This window comes from Streptopelia decaocto (genome assembly GCF_964273445.1).
Source record: "Streptopelia decaocto genome assembly, chromosome: 2".
NCBI lineage: Eukaryota > Metazoa > Chordata > Aves > Columbiformes > Columbidae > Streptopelia > Streptopelia decaocto.
The window spans coordinates 53,829,311-53,851,906 of record NC_138655.1 but is presented as its reverse complement, the minus strand read 5'-3'; the positions used below and the strand labels follow the sequence as shown (position 1 = coordinate 53,851,906).

Sequence of the window (22,596 nt, the reverse complement as noted above, 5' to 3'; positions counted from 1 at the left end):
CCTGAGCGTTTGGCTTACCTAAGAGTAGCAGCTTTATTTTGCATTCCCCATCAGGCACTCGTGCACACACACGTTAAATCACATGCACCCAGACACCCATAGGCCATGTGGGGTCCCTGGCTGCTGCAGCAATGGGGAACTGGTGTAGCTAAAACTTTACACCAAACACACACAAGCAAACACTTTAAGGCAACCACCGCAGTGGGGGGCTTTAAGTTGCCTCTTTAACCCTCCAAAGCAATGGCTTATTATTATTTAAAATCTTCTACCATTTAAGGCAAAGAGTGTGTATTAACAAGAAAGGTCAGAAAACAGCCTTATATTTATCCAAGGACATTTCAATTTGCTATTCCAATGGACAAACATAAGTTTTGTAGAAAAGAAGGAACCAGGAAAAGCAGCTTCAAATATGCATAAAAGCAACAAAAGTAGTTAAGTCTGCTAATACTGAATGCAAAAGAATCTTAGAAGGTACAGTTCGTTCACATGTCCAGGCCGAAGCAAAGACTGGTGCCATGACTCTGCTTGCTTCTGGTCAAAATCCCTTATTAGTCTCTTAATATGAGACAGCTTGTTGGTGGAGGTACACGCATCTGTACTTCTCTTCCACCCTGTCATCTTCCTTCGCCCTGTAAGAAAACACAAAAACAGATCTCGGTCCCTTTGGAACCGGGCTTTCATAGTTAACATGTTGAACTAGTTCAGAAGTTTCTGGGCAGGAACTATCTCTTGGACCTTTTGTTCTGGGGGCAGGTCTTTATCAATATCATTAATGACCTCCATAATGCCCCATTTAGCCGCAGTGGAGTGCCAGTAAATTTTTTTGATAGGAAGTAATATTAGCAGCTACTTTTAGTAAGCAGCAGTGCTGAGGCACATTGCCGGGTCCTAATGGGGGCTGCTTCTGAACCTCAGAGAGCACTGAGCCGGGGCGGGGTCGCTGGCCCAAAAGCCGCGGCTTTTTTTTTTTACTTCAGTTTGCAAGAGGGGGGGGGGGCGCTCCCGCCCGAAGCGAGGGGGGGTGGCGGCCAACCTGGGGAAGGTGGTTGCCTCCCGGCGCTCGCAAGGCCGGGCTGCCCCGCCCCACACCGCCAGGGCTTGGATGCCAGGAACGGTGGCGGGGAGGGGGCCAGCCGGGGGGAGGTGCGCAGAGAGGCGGCAGAAGCTTCACGGGGAGAAGTTTGTCTCCGTTTTTCGGGTCACGCCCGTACTGGACATGTATTTCTAGCTGCCCTTTCAGGCTGCTCCGTTTCGCGCCGCCAGTCCCGGAGCGGTCGCCAGCACTCGCGAGGTCGGGCTTTGTTATGCCGGACCCTCCGAGTTGCTGGAGACTCCGCTTCGCGCCGCCAGTCCCGGAGCGGTCGCCGGTCCCGGGGCGGTCGCCAGCACTCGCAAGGTCGGGCTTTGCTATGCCGGACCCTCCGAGTTGCCGGTACTGGGCGGGGACCGTCTGGACACCGCGGCTGGGGACAGGTGGTGGTCTCGACTGCGATGGGCAGTCGGGACCGGCCGGGAGAGGGGAAGCGTCCGAACTACCACTTAACAATATCCGATCACCCTCGGCACACGGGACAACACAAACAAAGCACGTACTCGTCTCCATTTCAATGAGAGAGAGCACATCCTCCCTTTCATCAACACTGTTTTCAGTGTCGGGAAGCGGCGGGGCGGCGGTGCGTTCACTTAAAAAGCCCGCGCGCTTGTTTTGCCGCAAAACTTCTTCCTCTCTTTGGAAGTCAAGTTTACGCACAGCCCGCGCTAAGTTAAAGCAAACGGCCAGAAGGAAACACACCGCGAGATGCCAAGTTGAATCAGAAATGTTACTCAACCCTCCAAATAATTCCTCCATCTCTGATATCCTGCACGACTACGCCAAAATTGTCACGAAATATTACACGGAGGCACCCCAAGGTTAATTTAAGGGACAACAGAGTCCACAGCAACTTTTATTAAACCAGTAAGAAACAGGGTTCTTGCACTCCACAAGTGACTTAAATACAGGTTCAGATATCAGTTGAGGAAATAATTTGAAGGGGCAGCAACTAATACAACAGCGGTCCACAGTGTGCATGCACGTGGCTGCACCAAAACAATGCCGGAGCCAGCCTTGGGTCCCGGAGAAGCACACACTTGCCAAACACGGTGCAAAAGAGATGCACGTACTCGTAGTGAGTACGAGAAGTGTGCACTCGCGATTCCGCGAGGGTAAATTTATAATACACTCGCAATTGTGCGAGGAAATAATTTACTTACACGTGCCAGTGTGCACGGAATCCTACACGTGCTTATCTGAAAGCACGGGAGGAAAATACACTCGCGGTTGTGCGAGGGGCTCTCAGCGGCCACTCGCGACTGTGCGAGGATTAATTTAAAGTACCCGTGCAAATGTGCACGGAAAATATATGTGCAAATGTGCACGAAAAGTATAAATATGCTCGCAATCCGCGAGAAGTTTTACTTACACACGTGGCGGCAGGGCAAGTGGAGTCTCCATCCCGGGGAGCGGGGGGGGGGCCCGTGGCTCCCGGCGGCAGGGGCCAAGCTCGTGCTCCGAGGGACCCGCACAAGGGGCGGAGTCGCCGACGAGCGTCCCGTTTTTATAGGCTGATCAGACCTGGCTGGAGTCACTCTAGAAGCTTCTCTGCACCCCCACACTGTCTGTGGGTGCCTCTGAAGCTTTCCAAACATCCCCCATACTGGCCGCAGGGACCCAGCGGCTCAGTGGCGCCTGGGCACTCCCTTCTCCTAATGGGCCTGGCAGGGTGTGCTCTGGGCCACACAAAAGAAGCTGTTAGCCTCAAGTACCAGAGAAAGAGGGGAGGGGGGTTGCATTCCACGACACCTGGCCAACAAAGGTCACTCAGCTTATGCCTGGCGGTGCGACAGTTTCACAGCTGTTCCCACCAAACTGCGCAGACCAGGGAACACAGAGACGAGCAGATAATGAAGTCTTCAAGGACCAACATGAAATTTCATCCCACTTCTTGTGCGGCAAGGCAGTAACTATATTTCACTCCCAAGACTTTTCATCCTCAGAAGGCTTTATATTACAGGCTGATTGTTATATACCATATAAATCGGAATTTCAAGGGGACACAACAGCAGGTGAGTTCTCTGTGCATTCGGCTCAACTTCTAAAGGTTACAAATACAGAGAGTAACCTGAGACTGGATATATCCCAGTGTCTCTTCAGAGGCTGTAATTATTAACCCAATGTGTAGTATGAGTATTAAGTATATGATCCAGCATAGTGCTCTGCCTTCTAGTTATCCAAAGAAAATAGTTTCTGGGGGAGAAACTCATCAGGGTCAATTTCACCTCCTTGTACAGCACCTGTAGTCGAGTGAGTTGGAACCTTCCTGGCAGAGCTCTGTAACGTTCATTCTTTGGATAGCAAAAACACTTGAGGAGGTTTTGTTGTTGTTGTTGTAGTAACTGCTGGTTATAGACAGCACTTAAAATGGGCTGAATACCACACAGATACAGACAAGGCCAAGTATCTGTCCTAAATTTTCTGCCACATGCAATTCAATCCTACATTTTTCTCATTTTAAGTGAGTGCGTTAATCTGCTCCTGTCTATTTGGGTTCATTTTAATAACATGCTTAAATCTTGTGCTTAATTTTAAGCACCTAAGAATTTCCATTCATTTTAGGGCAAGTAAGTTAATACTTAAAACCTTTTGTTTAAGCATATTGTTGACTGATAGCTGTAGAGTCCTGCAGACACATCTCTGCCACCTGTGGTGGGTTGACTGCAGCCAGCAGCTGAGCCCCGTACAGCCACTTCCATACTCCTAACCCTGGTGGGATGGGGTAAGAGAAGAGGTGTGGAAACTCATGAGTCGAGATAAAGATAGTTTAATAAGTGAAGGAAAGAGGAAGGAGAGGGAAATAAAATCCAAAACAGTTGATGCAAAGGCATTCACTCATCACCTCCCACAAGCAGACCAATGCCCAGACAGTCTTCTAGAAATGGCTTCACCCCATCCATTCCCATTTTGTTGCTGGCATGATGTTATAAGGTATGGAATATCCCAATATCCCTTCTTTGGTCAGTTTGGGTCAGCCACCCAGCTGTGTCCCCTCCCAACTTCTTTCCCATCCCCAGCCTTTCTGCAGGGAGGGCAGAGTGAGAACCAGAGAAGGCCACAATGCTGTGCAAACACTAATCAGCAACAGCTAAAATGTTGGTGTGCTATCAATGCTGTTTTGGTCACAAAACCAAAAAAAAGCACCATGTGGGCTGCTACAAAGAAAATTAACTTCATCCCAGCCAGACCTGGTAGAATATCATGACCTGGTATGTACAATGGCTGATGAGCTCAGGTATAAAACGTTTGTGAGTATTGAGTTGATTTTTGTGCACAAATAGGACGAGACGAGGATATTTAATGTGTTTGTGGGACTAGGAGTTCTGATTGCATTTACTCAGGCCTGGCAGCAGTATTAATGTATGTGTAGCACAAATGAGACATGCTCTAATTATGGCCCCTGAGCAGAACTTCACAAAAACCTCAATTACTAGAAACATCATGACTGTAGAGATACAGTTAAAAGTCTTCTACTGGAAACACATCAGTAGAAGAATTTCAGGAGTAAAAATACCATTGTTTGAAAAGACTGTCAGTGAACATGGGATATTAATCTCCCCTGACACATTCTCTTAGACAAGCTACAGCAAGCATCACTCTCACTCTTCATTGTCAAAGCCCACCTTTTCTGTGCTTTCGTGCATCAAATACTATTGACAATATTAAAAAAATTGTGTTTATAGATCCCAACCTCTTCCAATATCACATCACCTTTCCACCTTTGTAAAGTCATTTTACCCAGAAAAAGTGTCATGTGCTGCGGTGACAGGCTTGGGAAGGAACTGGGATGGAGGGCAAGCTACACCCAGTGCTGAGCTGAGAGGCAGGACCATGGCAGCAGAGGGAAATGCATCTTCGAAGAGGACCCTTGGAGTCTCTGGTGGAAGATAGAGGCCTGAAAGCAGAGTAGCACTGCAGCTCTCCTGCTCTGGCCAGCCAGGCTGGGCCAGGAAGATCATAGAATCACAGAATCATAGAATCATTCTGGTTGAAAGAGACCCTCAAGAGCAATGAGTACAAGTATAACCTAACTCTAGCACTAAACCATGCCCCTAAGAACCTCATCTATATGTCTTTTAAACATCTCCAGGGATGGTCACTCCACCACATCCCTGGGCAGCCTGTTCCAACACTTCACAACCGTTTCTGTGAAGGAATTTTTCCTAATATCCAATCTAAATGTCCCCTAAAATGGTGCAACTTGAGGCTATTTTCTCTCGTCCCATCACTTGTTACTTGGGAGAAGAGATCAACACTCTCCATGCCGTAACCTTCTTTCAGGCTTTCCCGGAAAGGGGGTGAGGAGCTGGGGAGCAGCAGGAGTTTCCTTTCAGCCTTAGAGCAAGAAACTGGGTGAGTCTGGGGAAATAACCAGTGTAGAAACTGCCTTTTGAGCCCTCTGCAGAAAAGTCTGCTTGCAAATACCCCGCAGGGGTGAGGAAAACATTTTGCTGTTGCTGTTTATTGCACTTTGTGAAGAGCTGAGAAGACTTCAGAAAGGTGCCGTGGCTCAAAATGGGCTAGGACACGAAAGGAGGGGGGAGACGGCATGCGGGAAGCCTCCCACAGGCAGAGCTGTGACTGGCTCAGTAAATGCAAATGCACCCAGCAGCTTACGATTTCACCATATAGACAATGCCTAGGCTATGAAGAACAAACAAACAAACAAACAACTACTAGAAATGGCATCATTTTTCAGATGGTCTGTTGGATTTTACTGGTACTCTGCCCCAAAAATGACAGCGGTCATTGGCTTTCTTAACAAGCATCAAATGAAAGAACTAAACTACGTATTTTTCTTCTATTCCTGATTTTTATTTTTATGAAGCTGAGTGTCTGGAATCCAATATGGGATGCAAGAGATTTTGTAGTCTAAGGCTCCAAGTTGATAAAATAAGTGTAAAACCAACAATAATTGTAAAATGATGTGACAAATTGTTCTGTTACAGTCATCTGCCTACATACCTTGCTATTTATGAAGGCAGATGCACAACTGCTTGGAGAAGTTACTCTGGGAGGCAGAGCAACCAAATTACCTCTGAATCAGAAAACTAATAAGGCTGTAAAGCCTCAGGTAAACTTTCAAATCACTTACTTTCATTTAGTCATCCTTGATTTCAAGGGTGAGAGACACAAAACAACCACAAGGGAAAGGAGACTCAGCGGCTGATCCTGCTGTGAGTGGTTTGGAGTGTCTCATGCCAAGGGGCTTTAGGTTTGCTACTACCATGACAGCTTCTCCAGGCCCCACAAAGGAAGCTGCTTCGAATACCTGCTGCTAGAAACGTTTTATCTTCATTGTCACACCGCAAAGAAGAAAGATGTATTTGTCTCTTGCTATATGTTATGGAAAGGTCAGTGTTGACCGAGACCAGGCATATACAGTAAACCGCTAGACCTGGAGGGACATGCACATACAGTCAAACAAGAAGAGATAATTTCAGATATATTAAAGATGGGTCCTAACTAGCTAAAGGAGAAATCCAAAATGAAGGTAGTATTGATGCTGCATAGCACCTCCAGGTCAAGTTTTCAGGGCACAGAGAACCTGTTGAGCCACACTGCATACAGCTGGGTGGAAAGATTTCATATTTTAGCATCAATTGAATTTTCTATGCTTTATTTTTTTATTATTACTATATGTAGTCTGCAAGCTTTGGGTTAGTACTCTGTGAAGCTACCATGCCAGTGATAGGCTCATTTTGCTGATAAACAAGACCAGGAAGATGTCAGGAGCATTTCTGTTAAAAAGAGACAGATACCTGCATGTGACCACCTCTCTCACCATCCCCATTGCTGCTCTTCCAGAAGAGCTTGGCAAAAATCGTCCACCTCAAGTCCTGGAGAGACGATAACTTGCGTGATACACATGGCTAACCATTTACAGTGTCTCCTTGTCCGTTTTTACTGGGAACTGAAGAAAGCATTCATCCCTCTGTTCCTCCCAAACTAGGACTGATGTCTCCATAAATCCTGCAGCTGTACTGGGCTTGTAGTTGTGTATTTTTTTTCTGAAAAAGGAGGTTGGTTTATGAACACTTAAAATGGCTGTCACTGCTGCTTTCTTTCTCTTGTCGCCTCGAAAATGCCACCTCCCAGGTCACTTTCATAAGCTCCATGCTGCTGCTTGAATACCTGCCCTCCACGTTCATCTTTCTACTCCTGATTCCTTACATTTTCTCTGTTCCTGACTCCTGAAGTCCTCAATTGGTTTTTCTTCTTGCCAAGATATTGTTTTATCTGAACCTGGATTTCTCTGTCATTTCTATTGATTGACAGCTGTAGTATGAGAGTGAGGACACAACACTGCTTGCTGTGCTTTCTTTACCTGGCTCCAGTCTTAAGGCTTTGTAGTTCACAGAACACCTTTTTGTACAACATCACACAGACTCAGTAACATGGGTTTGGCTATGCCTGTGTCAGAAGAACAAAAAAAAAAAAAAGGAGAAAAAGATGTTGTATCATCAGTAAAACAATAAGAAACACTCTCCCCCTTATCTCCCAACATCTACCTGTGTAAAGTAAGTCTGCAAGAGGACAGCAGCTGAAATAAAGTCTGGCAGACACTGGCACTCTGTCCTTGGGAGAGACTGACATGATTCTTTTTGCCTGTCCTAGGGTTCCTTCGCACACTTAGCTGTCTTACTCATACTTCTTGACATCATCAGGAAATATTGGACATATACACGCATATTTCAATAAACAGATGGTGTAAACCTAGATATTTAGTGTCCCAGTTATGACAAAGAAGCATGCCTGGCTGGTATACCTGGTCTGTCAAGCTCGTTGTGAGGTATATGATAGAGGTTTGGATTTTGTTTCCTAACACTAGGGTTTCCAAATGAATCAGAGTATTTTTTTTTCAACAGGCTGAAGTGCTATAGGGTTTATCTAAGGACCATAATTTTTCTCAGGGCTGGGGGTGTTTTTCTTAAGCTCCTTAGTACTTCTGTGCAATTCATAGCAGTGGCTGGTACCTGTTAGCTACATTTTAAAGCAATTTTAAAAGAGATGTTTTCCAGCTGCAGAGGAAGAGTATCCTCATGTCTTCAGATCTGAGCTGTGCAGTCATTCTGAATTGGCAGTTGACAACCTGTGAGTCATCCTAGCCAAGCTGGATGTCTTAGAGGCTCTCAAAATATTTTGACTTTGATACATATATATAGCTACTGTCCCCATCCAGATGGCTAGCACATTAAAAGGACCTTTTTAAGAACAGAATTACTGTGCAGTTTGCCACTTTCTTGCATTGGGTTCCCATATGGCTTTGGAATGCTTCAGTATTGAGCGGTTGCTCCATCTGCAACGTCTCCTTGATACTGCTGGCTGAAAGAAAGATCTGCAATTCCAGCGGACGGTGCAGGAAACCATTGCCAGCTCATTCCCCTTTCTTGCTGCTTCTCTGCTGCACTTCCTCCATTCATGGACACAAGGCAAGTCGCAGCCTGGTCCAACACTGGTCAGGATGCTTGTGAGAAAGACAAACTGTCCAAATGCCATGAAATTGCAGCGCAACCATTCTCAGGACAGGCAAGAACTTTAATGATGTGAACCTGTCCACTGGTAACAGCCCCAGTAACAGAGCAGTTTTATTCACTTTTTAACCCCCCTGGCCATTCTAGTATTGTTGTCTTTAACACGAGGAATTTCTTCCCCTTCACAGCAGCTGTTCTTCTCAAGAACAAATGCACCATCACCCCTTCCGTGGCAGCAGGCACAGAGCGACTGGCAGGGCTGCAGAGGAATGCTGCCACAAGACTGAGTCCTGCAAGCCCAACATCATCCTTTCTTCATGCTGCAGGACGGTTTTCAGGTTCTGCACTTGTGCACGTGCATCTTTAAACACACAATTAACCTCTTTATATATTGGCATGGCACATCTTGCTATTGGCTGGATCAACATCGGATCACACAACAGACACGCTCTGGAGGTAGCTCAGTATTTACAAGAATTAATCTGAAAAGAGGCTTAGCTGAAGGCACTCAGATGCCAAGAGATATTAAATTAAACGAGATTTTATCATGTATGTAATTATTTATTGAGCTGAGAATCCATACAGGGTAAACAAATGTTTACACTATCATACAGTAAGCATTTCCAGGGCTTAATAAAAATGATTGTCACTCACTGTGCTTCACAAAAAAATTCATTTTAATGAATAAATAATTTGATGAAATCAAAAAATATTTACAATATAAACAAATGAAAAAGCTTTGGATATATTAATCTGAGCATCCTGTATTTTGCATTTTCTAACTGTATTTCTCTCAAGATTCTCTCTCTGAAATGGTACAAAGTGGATAGAAATTACAACTCAACAGTTAACATGATTTGGTACGTCTTTCCATTAGTTCAGATACGCTACATATGATTCATTTGTTATGCACGTGTTAGAATACAAATATAACTAAAATCATATATTATCAAAATGCTGCACAGCATTCTCCACAGAACAGAAATGTACACTAGGCTGTGACAATAACTGAGAATCACAGGCAACGAAGTATGACAGAAAAGTACAAATTCCTTCATAAGAATATAATTGTGCTCTCTTATTTACCAGAGGACTATGCTGCTTCACCACATCACTGGCTATGTATGAATACAGTGTTCCACAACTGCCACGTGGTTTGGTGTACGTTCATATGGGTGTCAAGCAGCGGCATTATAGTGGGAAATGGGCAGTGCAAGCAGTTTTATAAACATCTTTTCGGGCTCTTAAAAAAGAGCCAATTATACAAAGCAGTATAAGCATAACACTGAGAAGTCTTCATCTCATTTACACAGATATCATGAAGCGACTTGCTTTGTTCGTGGTGGTGAAAGGAGGAACTTTGCCTGTGTTGTTTATTCAATCAGCCAGAATTCAAATATTCCAAAGCCACTTCATAGCAGAATTTGTATTGATCCTGAAAAATCAAAAGAAAACCACAAAGTCAGTTATTGAAGGAACTTAATTAAGGGGATCAATGTTTCTCTTCTGTTAAAATTATTTACTATCAGCTGTTGTCAATGGGGACCAGTTTGCAAATCCAATTTATATTCAGATAAGAAAATCTTTATATTAACCAGAAAATAGACACCACACACAGTAACTTATGGTGCTGCTCATATTAGATGTGTATTTAGCTGTTCTAATACACTTGTATGAGAAAAACTGACTACATATAAGCAAATTGACTTGCAACCCATCTGTCAAAATGCTCATGTAGGACGTCATGAGAATTGGAGTTAATAAAATTCCTCCCTGGAGATGTTTATTTTAAAACAGACCCAGTGTCTAGTACTTCCCAGATTGTACCTTTTATTTTGATGTTGTTCATACATTTGCTATGTTTCAGGGCAAGAACTGCTTACAGTTCCTCTGCTACATGCAGCCCAAAGGATGCTGAAATACTGTCCTCTCTCAGTGCAACAAGCACTGGGAGATCAGCCTTGAGCTGAATTAATTGGATGCACTCCAATTAATGTTTAGCAATTAATGGTGATGCATAAGTTAGGCTCTTACCAGCTCTTCTGTTACCCAGGCTAAGTTTTCAGGTGCCAACCCTGTGCTTCAAACACAGACCTGCTGGTATTATTTGTGACTGCTTGTAAATGGGGCTGATCCCAGGGAAATCACTTCCCTGTGGCTCCCAAACCCCTTCTGCACCCTGCAGAGATGGAGAGAGGGTTGTGACTTCGTCCCCTTCACACCTTCGGCAGCACAGAGAGACCACTGCTTTCCACTGACCCTCGCTCACTCTGCAACTTTAAATGGTGCAGTCGCTGTTGACTTCACAGTTTTGGGTCTGCACACACACCCCTCTTCTTTTCTTGCTACTCACAATATTTAGCAATATTACAAACATTTAAATGAAACAAAATCAGCTGAAAGAAATGGTTAAGTGCAGGTTCCCTGATTCCAAGTTCTCTGGCTTCCAAAAATTCAGCTTGGAAATACCAGCCAGTTTAGCAACCATTTCGGCCACTGAAATGCCTTTTTCTTTCATGCATTTTAATCAATTAATGAAAGATAACTCTGCATGTACTGCTATATAGTAACAACAGAGTTAACCAGCTGACAGCACTCAGCCTTCACCTTCCCAACCTGACAAGTAGGGAGCCTACAATTACACTTCAGATATATTCTCCTTTTTATTGAAGCAAACGTTTTAAAGGATTAAGTCTGTTGGCCTGTACTTGTGATTTTGGGTCACATTTTAGATGAGAGCCCACCTTAACATTTAAGAGACCAAATAATAAGATAACAGTAAAAAAAAAAAGCAATAACAAGCATGGATAATTTCCAAGTTATTTTGCAGAGAGCTGTCATGTCAAAAGAAAACAAATCTTAGGTGCACAGATCACCTAACTTATGAATAAGTTGTATGTCAGGTTTTTAAGATCCTGCAGGGTTCCATGAACTGCTAGTGTCTTCTTTGGAATGAGAAAAGAATAAAACAAAGAAAGGAAAGAAAGGAGTATTATGTAAATTATTCATTTTCTGCTTTTATTGCATATATGTTTCTAAATAAATGACAACTATTCTATAACTACATAACAATGATCAAAACAGGAGATCAGCTACTCATCCATTTCCATTTTTCCATGCTCATTTTATGCTGATTTACTGATACAGCGGAATAACTGTCATTTTAAGTAAATCCAATACCTGTCTTAAATAGCAGACATATATAATTTCCCACTGTGCTCACTCCTGTATGTCCTTTGTACATTTTTATCATTCACTCAATGGTGGATTTGAAAAGTCTCTTTACATTAGCTAGCTTCAGAGAAGTATATTTATAAGTTTTTTCTAGGGCACCTACTTGCACGTCCAATAAAATTTATCACAAAATGCTTTGGGCATTATGTAATAGACATTTTTTAATGCCACGTTACTTTTGCATGATGGCTGAATAATTGCATAGGTTTCCACATTGTATGGATGTGGCATTGAGATTTTTACACTTGCAGGAAAACTAAAGTTTTCAATGACATCAAGCAATAAATCTCTAAGTGTGGAATGTAAAGATTGCCCTTCATCTAGTCAGAAAGTGCATAACAGGTTTCAATAAAGCAGTCTTGAAACTATTTTTGTGAAATACTGTTATAATTCTGCGCATTTCATCTCTTATCACAGTATTTGATAAGGGTAGATGAATATTATTCTCATTTTTCAGATGTGGAGACTGAGGCAAAGACACATTACTGTAAGAAAGGTCATAAAGTCAGTAACAGGATCAGGAAAAGAAGTCAAGTGTCCTGATTCCCTTTTACCATTAAACAATCGACACAGAAATTGAAATCTTGCTAACTGAAATATTTGTTCCTACAAAGTAGCAGATAACGACTGAAGGGCTGTAGTTCTAACTGCTTTGTCAGTGAATTACGTGATAATGGGGAAAATCCTGATCATCCCCTGGCTTCATGCCTCTATCTGTAAAATAAAGAAAACAATACCGATCTCCTTCACAATTGCTTTGAAATCTCCTAATAAAAAGGCCTTACAAGACCTCAGTGCTATCCAGACATTCTCAATACCATCCCCAATTTACTAAAAGTTATTTTTATATTCTATACTTATACATTTAGCTTTTGATTAACAAGATTCCCTGCTAAAAAATGGAGACAGCTGACTGACAAACCGACACCTGTAGAACTGTCACAAATGGGAATTTATAGAGAGCATTTTCTTCAACTGTACATCTTCACACTGGTAATTATCTTTTTATTTCTATAAAATAAATGAATAAGAGATCAGTGTGTTCTGCGGACTTAAGCTCTGGGAGAACAGCAGGCCTGCCAAGTCTCTATCCAAACTATACTATCTGAATGAAGAAGTAGGACATTTTTCTTAATATCGAGGAAACAAAAATGTATGATTCTCAGCATGCTGATTCTCCCTCTGAGAATATAAACTAGAGGAAGAGAAGCCAGATAAGCTGCTCTGTCCCACCACTGCAAAAGCTTGATGGTTTTTCACCGATACAAGAGTCACAGTTCCACACTGCTGGCTCACAGCCCTGTGGTGCAGCTTGTACCTCCTTGCTTTGCACAGCTGGCAACATCTGGCTTTTTTTCCATGAGCATGGCCAGAGCAGGGCCTAGGGGAGGATCCACAAAGGGGAGGAGCCACAAAGACGATTAAGAGAGTGGAGCGTCTCTCTTACAAGGAAAGGCTGAGGGAGCTGGGTCTCTTTAGCCTGGAGGAGACTGAGGGGTGACCTCATTCATGTTTATAAATATGTAAAGGGTGAGTGTCATGAGGATGGAGCCAGGCTCTTCTTGGTGACAACCAATGATATGACAAGGGATAATGGGTGCAAACTGGAACACAGGAGGTTCCACTTAAATATGAGAAGAAACTTCTTCACAGTGAGGGTGACAGAACACTGGAACAGGCTGCCCAGGGGGTTTGTGGAGTCTTCTTCTCTGGAGACATTCAAAACCCGCCTGGACACATTCCTGTGTAACCTCATCTAGGTGTTCCTGCTCCGGCAGGGGGATTGGACTAGATGATCTTTCGAGGTCCCTTCCAATCCCACCAGGACCCCCAGGTCCCTTTCCCCTACAGTGCTCTCTAATAGGTCATTCCCCAACTTATACTGGAACCTGGGATCGTTCCTGCCTAGATGCAAGACTCTACACTTTCCTTTGTTATATTTCATTAAATTTTTCCCCACCCAACTCTCCAGCCTGTCCAGGTCTCGCTGGCATATCAGCCACTACTCCCAGCTTCGTGTCGTCAGCAAACTTGCTGATAGTACACTCTATTCCCTCATCCAAATAATTGATGAATATATTGAATAATATAGGCCCCAGTACTGACCCTTGAGGCACTCCACTAGATACAGGCCTCCAACTAGACTCTGCCCCATTGACCACGACTCTCTGGCTTCTTCCCTTCAGCCAGCTCGCAGTCCACCTCACTACGCGATCATCCAGACCGCACTCCCTCAGTTTAGCTGTGAGGATGCTGTGGGAGACTGTGTCAAATGCCTGGCTTTCAACAGCAAGTCTGAGAGAGGGAGATCTCTCCTAAAATTACAGGAGGCTGGAAAAGCCCTATCAGATGCCTCCTGTCTCACCCTGGGCAGTCTGTAGAAAAGATGCTGAAATATGACCTGAACTTGTTCAACCAGAGCTTGCAAAATTAGCTCAGACTGGTTCAGCATCCCTGAAGCTGCCCAGATGCTGTTTCCTCCTGCCTATGACACTGAATTGAATACAGCTGCCTCTCAAGCAGCCACCTCTACAGTGGGATGTTGTAAAACAGTGTCTTTTACAGCCCAGGCTTCAGAATAGGGTATCACGCTACACCCATCTCCAAGTACAGAACTACACACTGGAGTGTAAGAACCTGCTGGTTTAAGCTGTTCTGCAGCTCTTGTGGCATAGCAGCTGGCACTTCAGTAATTCTCCATTAAAAAAAAAAAAGCTCATAAAACACTCTCTAGGAAAATAATTGCACATGGCTCCTTGTTTCTGAACTTCTTTAATCTTTCTCTGAGATAGAGCAACCATAATTAAATGCAATATTCTGGATGTCAAACTGAAATTCATGGCTTTGATAAATATTAGGCGATTAAGCTATTTATAAAATACATAATTTGAAAATCTGGCATTTCATTTTACATAACTATTATTTCTACCATGCAAGGGCTGCTCTCCACTTGGCTCAGCCAGCTAGGAAAGAAAATTAATAAGGATGTTCGGCTGAAAGTTTAAAACTCTTAAAAAATTCAAATGAACAGAGACAAAGTCTCCTTGGGAAAAAAGCAATGTAAAAATACTCTTACAAGAGAAGTGACTTCATTATCCCCTTTGAAATGACTTGCTTGCTTTGTGAACAACTCCCACAGCAAATCTTGGAAATCTTACTGAGTCTTCTGAGTAAAAGGAACACTTTCTATTTAGTGGTGCAGTTAAAAGGCTCGTACCAGAAGGTCCACCATGTTAGGCTTATTATTCCTCAGTGTCTTCACAGCATGGAATACATCAACAGCCCTCTGATGTCGAAGCATTTCACAAACAATACTGATTGCACAAAATGTCCCACTGCGGCCACCTCCATTCCTACAATAAAAGTGACAAAATGGCTCAGTTACAATTGACTCTATGTTACAAGTTTGTAAAACAACAGGGATGGGTACAGAAGGCATGAGTTCCAGTAGGAAGAAACTACAAAACATTCGTGCCCCCAAAGGCTGCTGAACTCGAGGCAGAACACAATTTTTAATTGGAATTAATGGGCTGGATGATCTCAAAGCTATAATTCAAATTTCAGCAGGCTGAAAGCCTGGAGGGAATTGAACAGCTGAGTTTTGCACCACCCTTCAGTGAACACTCGAGACAGCACAAAGAGGAGGCTAAAATGAGGACAAGGTACTTTTAGATTCAGTACAACAGCCCTTCGCACTGCGAACGCACAAGGTTGCAACGAGCATCAGGCTTGGAGATGTTATAAAGCGCATCTTTGAGTTCTTTTATTCCAGATCCTGGTGCTTTCCTCCTGGACCCAAAGGCATTTTGGAGGAACGGCAAAAGCGCCCAGAGTGTTATTTGTGAGGGCCCTTCTGGTGGCTGCACATTTGGCAGGGCACTGGGTGGTGCTGCGATGGCAGAAGGGCGGGCTGCCTGGCAATGACAGCTCTTAAAAGTGTGTGTATTCCCCCTCCACCCACCGGATCAGAGGATGAGAACCCAAAGTGACTTGCTAACAAAGCAGCCAGGCACAAAGGTTCATATGCATGATCAAACACAGTATGTAATAATACTCTATTCCTGGTTATTTTTAATCTTTAAGAGAATCTCTTTCTTTCTGGAAACCCTATTATTTCTACAGCTATTCTAATCAGAATCTTTATGCTGCGCTTCACTGAAAATAATAAACCTTAATAATTACTAGAGTGCAGCCAAGTTAGGTAGCAGGTCTTTCAAACCAGCTTCGCAAATGGTTGATTTTCAAAGGAAGATACAACGTCGCACATCTGTCACATCCAGGCAGTATGAAAAGAATGCTCTCTGCTGCCAAAACATTGCCTGATATTGTGGGACTCTTTGAGAATTTTAATTAAAATAAAGTCATTTAAAAGGATTATATTAGAGCTTTTTCTTTCTTTACTGCCTGGAAGTGACGCATGTGTGATGTTGTACAACTATTTAATATCATCAGCCACCTCAGAGATAACAGTAATTTGCACTTCAAAAGGGTCTTTTCAGCTAAAGATCTCAAAACATTAATTAATCACACCGCACAATGCTCCTTTGATGAAAGTATTATTATCCCCATTTTACAGATGGGGAAACTGAAGAACAATGACTTGTTCAAGGTCAGTGATAGTGGGAATTATTAATACACTCTTAGATTATCCTCCATCGTTCTAACATTGGGTCCAAACTTCTGAAAGTGAGTTAGCATGTGCTTTTCCCATTACATGTCCCTTCCCCATCACGGCAGCATCTTTAAGCAGATGTTTAGAGGAAAATGGACACAACTTCAAGTACTGAAGACTCCATCTCAAAAGATCAGCTACTGCTGAGGGCAAACAGCATGTACAAGTATTAAGCCATATCAAAAGGAGGATGGTGGCAGAGTGGATGACAGTCTGCACCAGTGGAGTGCAAAGGTGACAGGAGAACAAAAATATATACCATGATAAGGTATACATATATAAGAAGATAGATATATATACATATGTAAGGTATATAAGGTAAGGCAATTAAGGAATCATTGTAACGGGTCTGTCATGCCACTTTTACTTCTGTGCTTTGTGTCTGGAAGAGGAATTGCTCCTTCAGTGCTACTTATTCCTATATGCCTTCTCTGTATAAATGAAAGGTACATTGTTCTGAGGGTACAGTTTTGATTTGCTATGAATAAATATGCACCTTTTCCATCTGCAAAAGTCACTGCACATATTTACATAAAACAGAGTTAACTTGTACCCATCATCTTTTCACAGGGGTCTGCCAAGGGGCACAAAGGGAAACTCATGAATCTACAAAAAAAATTATACAATTCCTCTTGTATTCAAAGCTTTAAAATAAGCAGCCATACTATTTATTCAGTTTCGCATTAGATAGAAACCTCTTCGGCTCTCACAAATTTTTTAAAACCCAGCACAAATTCTGCATAAGTATTCCTTTACTTTCTCTCTCCCGTTTCCAGTACTTACAAACAATGTACGACTGTGCGTCCCTCTCCCCCATTATATTCCTCCTGCCACTTCTCAACCTGGCGGATGAGCTTCAAGAAGGAGCGTTTAGAAACAGGAGTGTCTCTGTACATGGGCCACCCCAGGAACTGGAACTGCTGCACCATCCGATAGCCGTCTTGGGGCTGCAACAATCAGGAAAAATTACAGCATTTTTTTGGTATATAATAAAGATATTTCCATCAGCAAGGAAAGTTGTTCAAGCAGATCACCGCTGACAAACTACTAATGCAATTCCAACTGCCCTTGAGGAGTTATGACTTTTAATTTCCAACAGAGTTATTAGAACAAGAGGTTTTAAACAGAGTGCTATACAAATAGACTAGAATAGAGCAATGGTACAGCTGCAGGATCAAGCAAATAATTAATATCATAGCAGGAATGTGGTAGCAAAGAGGGAGCTACAACACAACTACAATTATGTACCTTTTTTTTCATATGCTTCAGCCTTTTGAAGAATGTTTGCACGCTTCTGTCTTTTTTTACAAGAAAGGTCAAAACCTCTCAAGATATTTTGAAGCAGGAAACATTTGGAAAACCAAACAAAAACCTCAGATTTTTCCAGCTTATAAAAAAATCTAACTACATTTTATTTTATTGTGTGCTACAGCAGTTAGAACCCCTCTGGTGAAACATTACTGAACAGTTGCTTTATGGTGATTTAAAATAAAAAAGGAGCATAGAACAAGTGTTAGTGGCAGAAAATTACACTCCTTTGAAAAGGGCATAATAAACACACACATCAAAACTGGTTTTGTAGTCTAGGATTTGCCACTTTCACTTCTGTGCAAAGTGAGGGCATTTTAGTGCCACTTTTAAAATGAGCAACACACAGAAATGTTGACATTACAATTTTTCCTCTAGAGTAAGAGGTAATAAAGAGGATGTAAGATTAACAAGATAAGGGAATAAACCAAAGTGGATGCAGCATTAGATATGTTCTTCAATGGATTTTGTCTGCTTTATGTCACAATTTGGCATCTACTGATTTCCTGGCCAGTTTCTTTCAGCTGACGGCCCCTCTTCCCAAAGCACCCCAGCCAGACCCAGTGCCTGCTAAAGCTCACATTAACACTGCTGGAGATCGTGGTTTTATGTTGCCACATTTACTGCAAATTCAAGGCCTTCACAGTATTAAAGAGTTACACTGAATGTTAAAATCTGCTTCCCTGTTTGGATACTAGCATGTTTTGGGGTGTGTTTTTGGGGCCTTTCACTGCCCTGAGAGCTATTTGATCTCAGGGCAGTTCCTGAATTTTTTGCAGCAGGGAGCACTGTTTATTCCTAGCTATGGTTCTTTGGTGACCGATAGCAGTGGGCTGCAAAGGCTCCCTTTGTGTGGATAGGAAGACATGCCTGATCTGTGGTGGCATCTTTTTTCCACTCAGCTTAAAAGACATGCCTTGTTTAGTCTTCTGTCAACTTTATGGGAATGTAAAAGCTGGATATGAGAACGTGCTTGGCCCTCTGAAGTGCTTAAATATATTATGAAGTATGATTAGTGGGACAGGATCTTCACTAAAAGCCTGGGATTGGTATTGAAAAACATGTCTGCTATTGGTGCACAGCTTTCTTCACATGGCACAGGATAGAAATATGCAAGATGGTTAATTTCAAACTGTTGGAAACAGCACTGATGATTTCAGCATTTCTTGGCTACCATGTAATCTGAATACCGCATTTATTTCATTTGCATTTAACACACTTGAGATATGCATTAAAATATTTTTTACTTTAATTACACATAGAAAGCTTGTTTCTCATTGATTATGGTGTGACTCAGAATTGCACCGTTGCTTTCAAATAAAAAGAGTGAAAAATAAGAATGGTTTTATGCTAATTTATCTTTTTTTGGGTGTGTGATTCGAGTAGAATCAACTCATCTACTGAGACAGAACTGTTTTGCAAGTAACATCCTTACTCTGGATGCATTATAAATTCGGAATATCCGGCTGATTATGTCTTCTTCTAAATCAGCTGACACAAACTCCACCTGAATAGGACCATGTCGGTGTACTCCATTTTCTGGCCAGTACTGAGGACACAGCTATAGAAGATCACAAACACAAACAAACACAGTTAATCACTTTGAATTTCATGCTGACTCAATATCTTTCCTAGATTTTTCTTTGTGCTGCATTTATTACTGAAATTCTCACACACAATCTTTATAAAACACACAGTGCACCACCCTCCCCCAGTTTCGAGCACTCTGCTTTTACTTGTGTGGAACAAGTTTAAACAAATGCCTTTTTAATTAACTGAACACGCTATTGCTTGCTGCTGTACTCGCCATTCTCTGGTATTTGGAGTAACACTTTTGACACTCAATGTCAATTCTGCAATAACTTATGACAAGACAGGAGGATGCTGCCAAGCATCACCATATCTCGGAGATGGTGTAAAGCCTAAAGACCAGAGGCCTGGTATCTTCAAGTGTCCTGAAAAGCTGCTATTAATTCAAGCTACATCAGAAGGTGTGCTTTATATTATGACGGGTGCATCGGTTCTCACAACTTAGGACATAACTTTCACATCTGTTTCACCCATGACTGATGATATCAGCACTGATTTACATTTTCAACCACTGTTAAATTTCAACGTATGAATACCACCCGAAAATAGTTATTATGCTTTCTTTAGTGCTCAGAAAACATAACTTCTAGGTATCTAAAGATCACAAAGTAATACTACCATTATCTTGCACAGTCCTAGTGTCTAATAATATCATGATGGCTTAATCCAGGAACCAATTATCATCTGTGTTAATACTTTAAAGATTAAATCAACACTTTGCAAGGCTGTTTTTGAAGCGAGACTCTGTCCATTTTTTTCCATTAAATCCCTAATGATTTTTTTTTTCCAGAGATATTTAGAGCAGTTCAAGCATGTAGCTTTTGCAAGCATTCACTAAAATTAAGTATGAACTCATGAAATTTTGTTTGCTTGCAGAAGCATTGATGTCATATTTGGAACTTTATTTCATTCAGTAGAACAGCTGTGGTCTTCATTCTGCTGCATTGCTGTTGGTGATCCAGAGCTGAGCTGACAAATCACATTTACTCCAGATGTTGTTTTGCATTTCTTATAACACTTATTCCTCAACAAAGCCATTTAGAGATGACTACATTTTAGGAAAACATAATCATTTACTACATCAATTAACAAGAGAACAGAGTCTGATTTGCAGGAGTTCACTTTAAGAAGTTAAAACCAGAAATTCTGAGTAGGAAAATATATTTTCATTTATTTTACCCCCCCCCATGATTCAGTCTGATGAGCAAATTACTTTCCAAATATTGTCTAAATCTTACACAATTTTTTATTATGAAATATGCTAGTGTACAGGATAGCAAAATACAATACTGACATGTATACAATTAATGAAATTGCCAGTGCTCATATCATTTAACATGTGCACAAATGCACAATTTAATACACGTGTTTCAAATACCTAGGAATCCTGTTCTAACAGATCTCTGAAAAATGCTTAAATGATAATAAGCAGAGCTCTTTGCTGGAGTTATTTTGAGAAGCCAAGATTTTAAATTTCTAAAGAACCCAAAAGCATTTAGGTCTGTGTATTCTGCATGCACGTGATGCTAGTGACTCTCTTTGAGTCAGAGTCACTGTGAGGGGTTGAGTTTCACTTCCCAATAGAGCATAACAATCCACATAAATTGTAATATCTAAACAGAACTGTAAACACCCCATATATACATAAATAATAATGATAACAGTAATTATTAGTAAAGCTGAATGTAATGCGTGTTTTTAATAAGCTCTACCCTCTCTCCCCTTCTGTTTGCTCTGAGGGTTTTGAGATTTATTCCTAATGAAAAGATTGTTACTCACATTAGAGGGAAAAGGTTTAACATACTGCAGAGGCAGGTGCATTAACTGCATATCCCAATAGCTTTTAAAAGCCTGGGAGGCTAATAAATGCTTGAAATAGCCATGCACTATTGTAAATTCAAAACACAGCCCACAAATTAAAAAACCTCTGTTCAGCAGTCCCTAACAGCCTGACTCCCTTGAGTCTTTCCTTATTCACTCAGAAAATAATCTTAGACTCATGAATAAAACTTTTTTCTTTCATTTCGATTTTTCTCCCTGTAGACAGTCAAGGGCTGGAATCAGAAATTCAGTCTTTAAAATAGTGTGTGGAATTTCTACACATTCCTTTGAAAGACAAAACGGAAGATTAGTATATTTTAAGAACAAATTCTTTGTGTTAAAAATAAGTATGTGCAATACTCAAGAAAGCTAAGATTCTTGATCATATCAAGAATGAAAACGGCGTGCAGTCTGCTATAAAAAAATAACAATCGCTCTTAACCCATAATTAGTGAATATTTACATATTAAGAATCCAGATTACCACCACGTTATTCCAGCAGATGTCTGGTGTGGTTTGTTGGAACCAAGGAAATTATATCCATGTAGGAATTCGGAACTGCGCAGTTGCGAGTCAGGCTCTGGGACACTTAGTGATTAATGTTAGTGTTTAAATTGCCGAACCAGTAGGTACGGTTTTTCAATTTTCTAAAGAACATGTACAGCATGCACAACTCTTTTGTTAGGTAATTACATTCCCCCATATGTTCCGTTGCTCTGCTTTGTCTTCTGAAGAATGTTTACTCTCCAATCTTGTTTAGTTCCTATCTCCTTGCTAACAATGTCATTTTGTGCCAAATATAACACAGATTTTCACACTGGGAACACCTATCCCCTGGTAAGCAGACCAGGGTCATTGACCTGTTTCAGGCAAGCTAATGGATAGCTGTTGGCTTCTGTTTATGACGTTCGGCTATTTTTAGTGTGTTTCAGACTTGAGTCAGAATTCTACAACCATCATTTTTGGGTTTCGGTAGCTATTCCCAAAGCATGTTTTCCTATCAGAATAAATTATGGGTGTTTGCACTTGTGTGTGCGCGCATTAGCATTTTGGTGGAGAAGCTGCTGATGGTCTGATTTATTCCTCTTTCTCTATGTGTATCTGCAAGCTACAAATCAATTTTTTAGTGTGTTAGTATTTAATGTTGTTATATAAAACTATGTCCTAAAGCTGTTCTGAAGCAAATGTGCTCAAATGTTGACGCATCAGTGCTCCTCTGTTGAATGGGGCAGTTTTCTGGACTTACTTGTGCTGGATCAACATCGTTCAGCATAACTATTGAAGTGCAGTGATAATCTAGGACCAGCCTCCAGAAATCTTTGACAGTATTTGGTAATGGATGCTGTGTAACTATAAAAGCTGATGGCTGCTTGTAGCTCTGCAAAGAAATAACAAGAGATGGT

General features: G+C 41.7%; 1 protein-coding gene across 8 annotated transcripts in view; it reads right to left on the bottom strand.

Moving 5' to 3' along the window:
• Positions 1–9,227: 9,227 nt before the first annotated feature.
• Positions 9,228–22,596, bottom strand: part of PTPRM (protein tyrosine phosphatase receptor type M) — a 470,229-nt gene continuing 456,860 nt past the window's right edge. For all 8 annotated transcript variants that reach the window (XM_082045023.1, XM_082045024.1, XM_082045028.1 and 5 more), the window contains 5 exons: positions 22,440–22,571; positions 19,218–19,343; positions 17,258–17,421; positions 15,020–15,155; positions 9,228–10,003 (listed from right to left, as the gene is read on the bottom strand). In XM_082045023.1, coding sequence (XP_081901149.1) covers positions 9,950–10,003; positions 15,020–15,155; positions 17,258–17,421; positions 19,218–19,343; positions 22,440–22,571 — 612 coding nt within the window. In that variant the 3' untranslated portion in view covers positions 9,228–9,949. The remainder of the gene's footprint in view (positions 10,004–15,019; positions 15,156–17,257; positions 17,422–19,217; positions 19,344–22,439; positions 22,572–22,596) is intronic.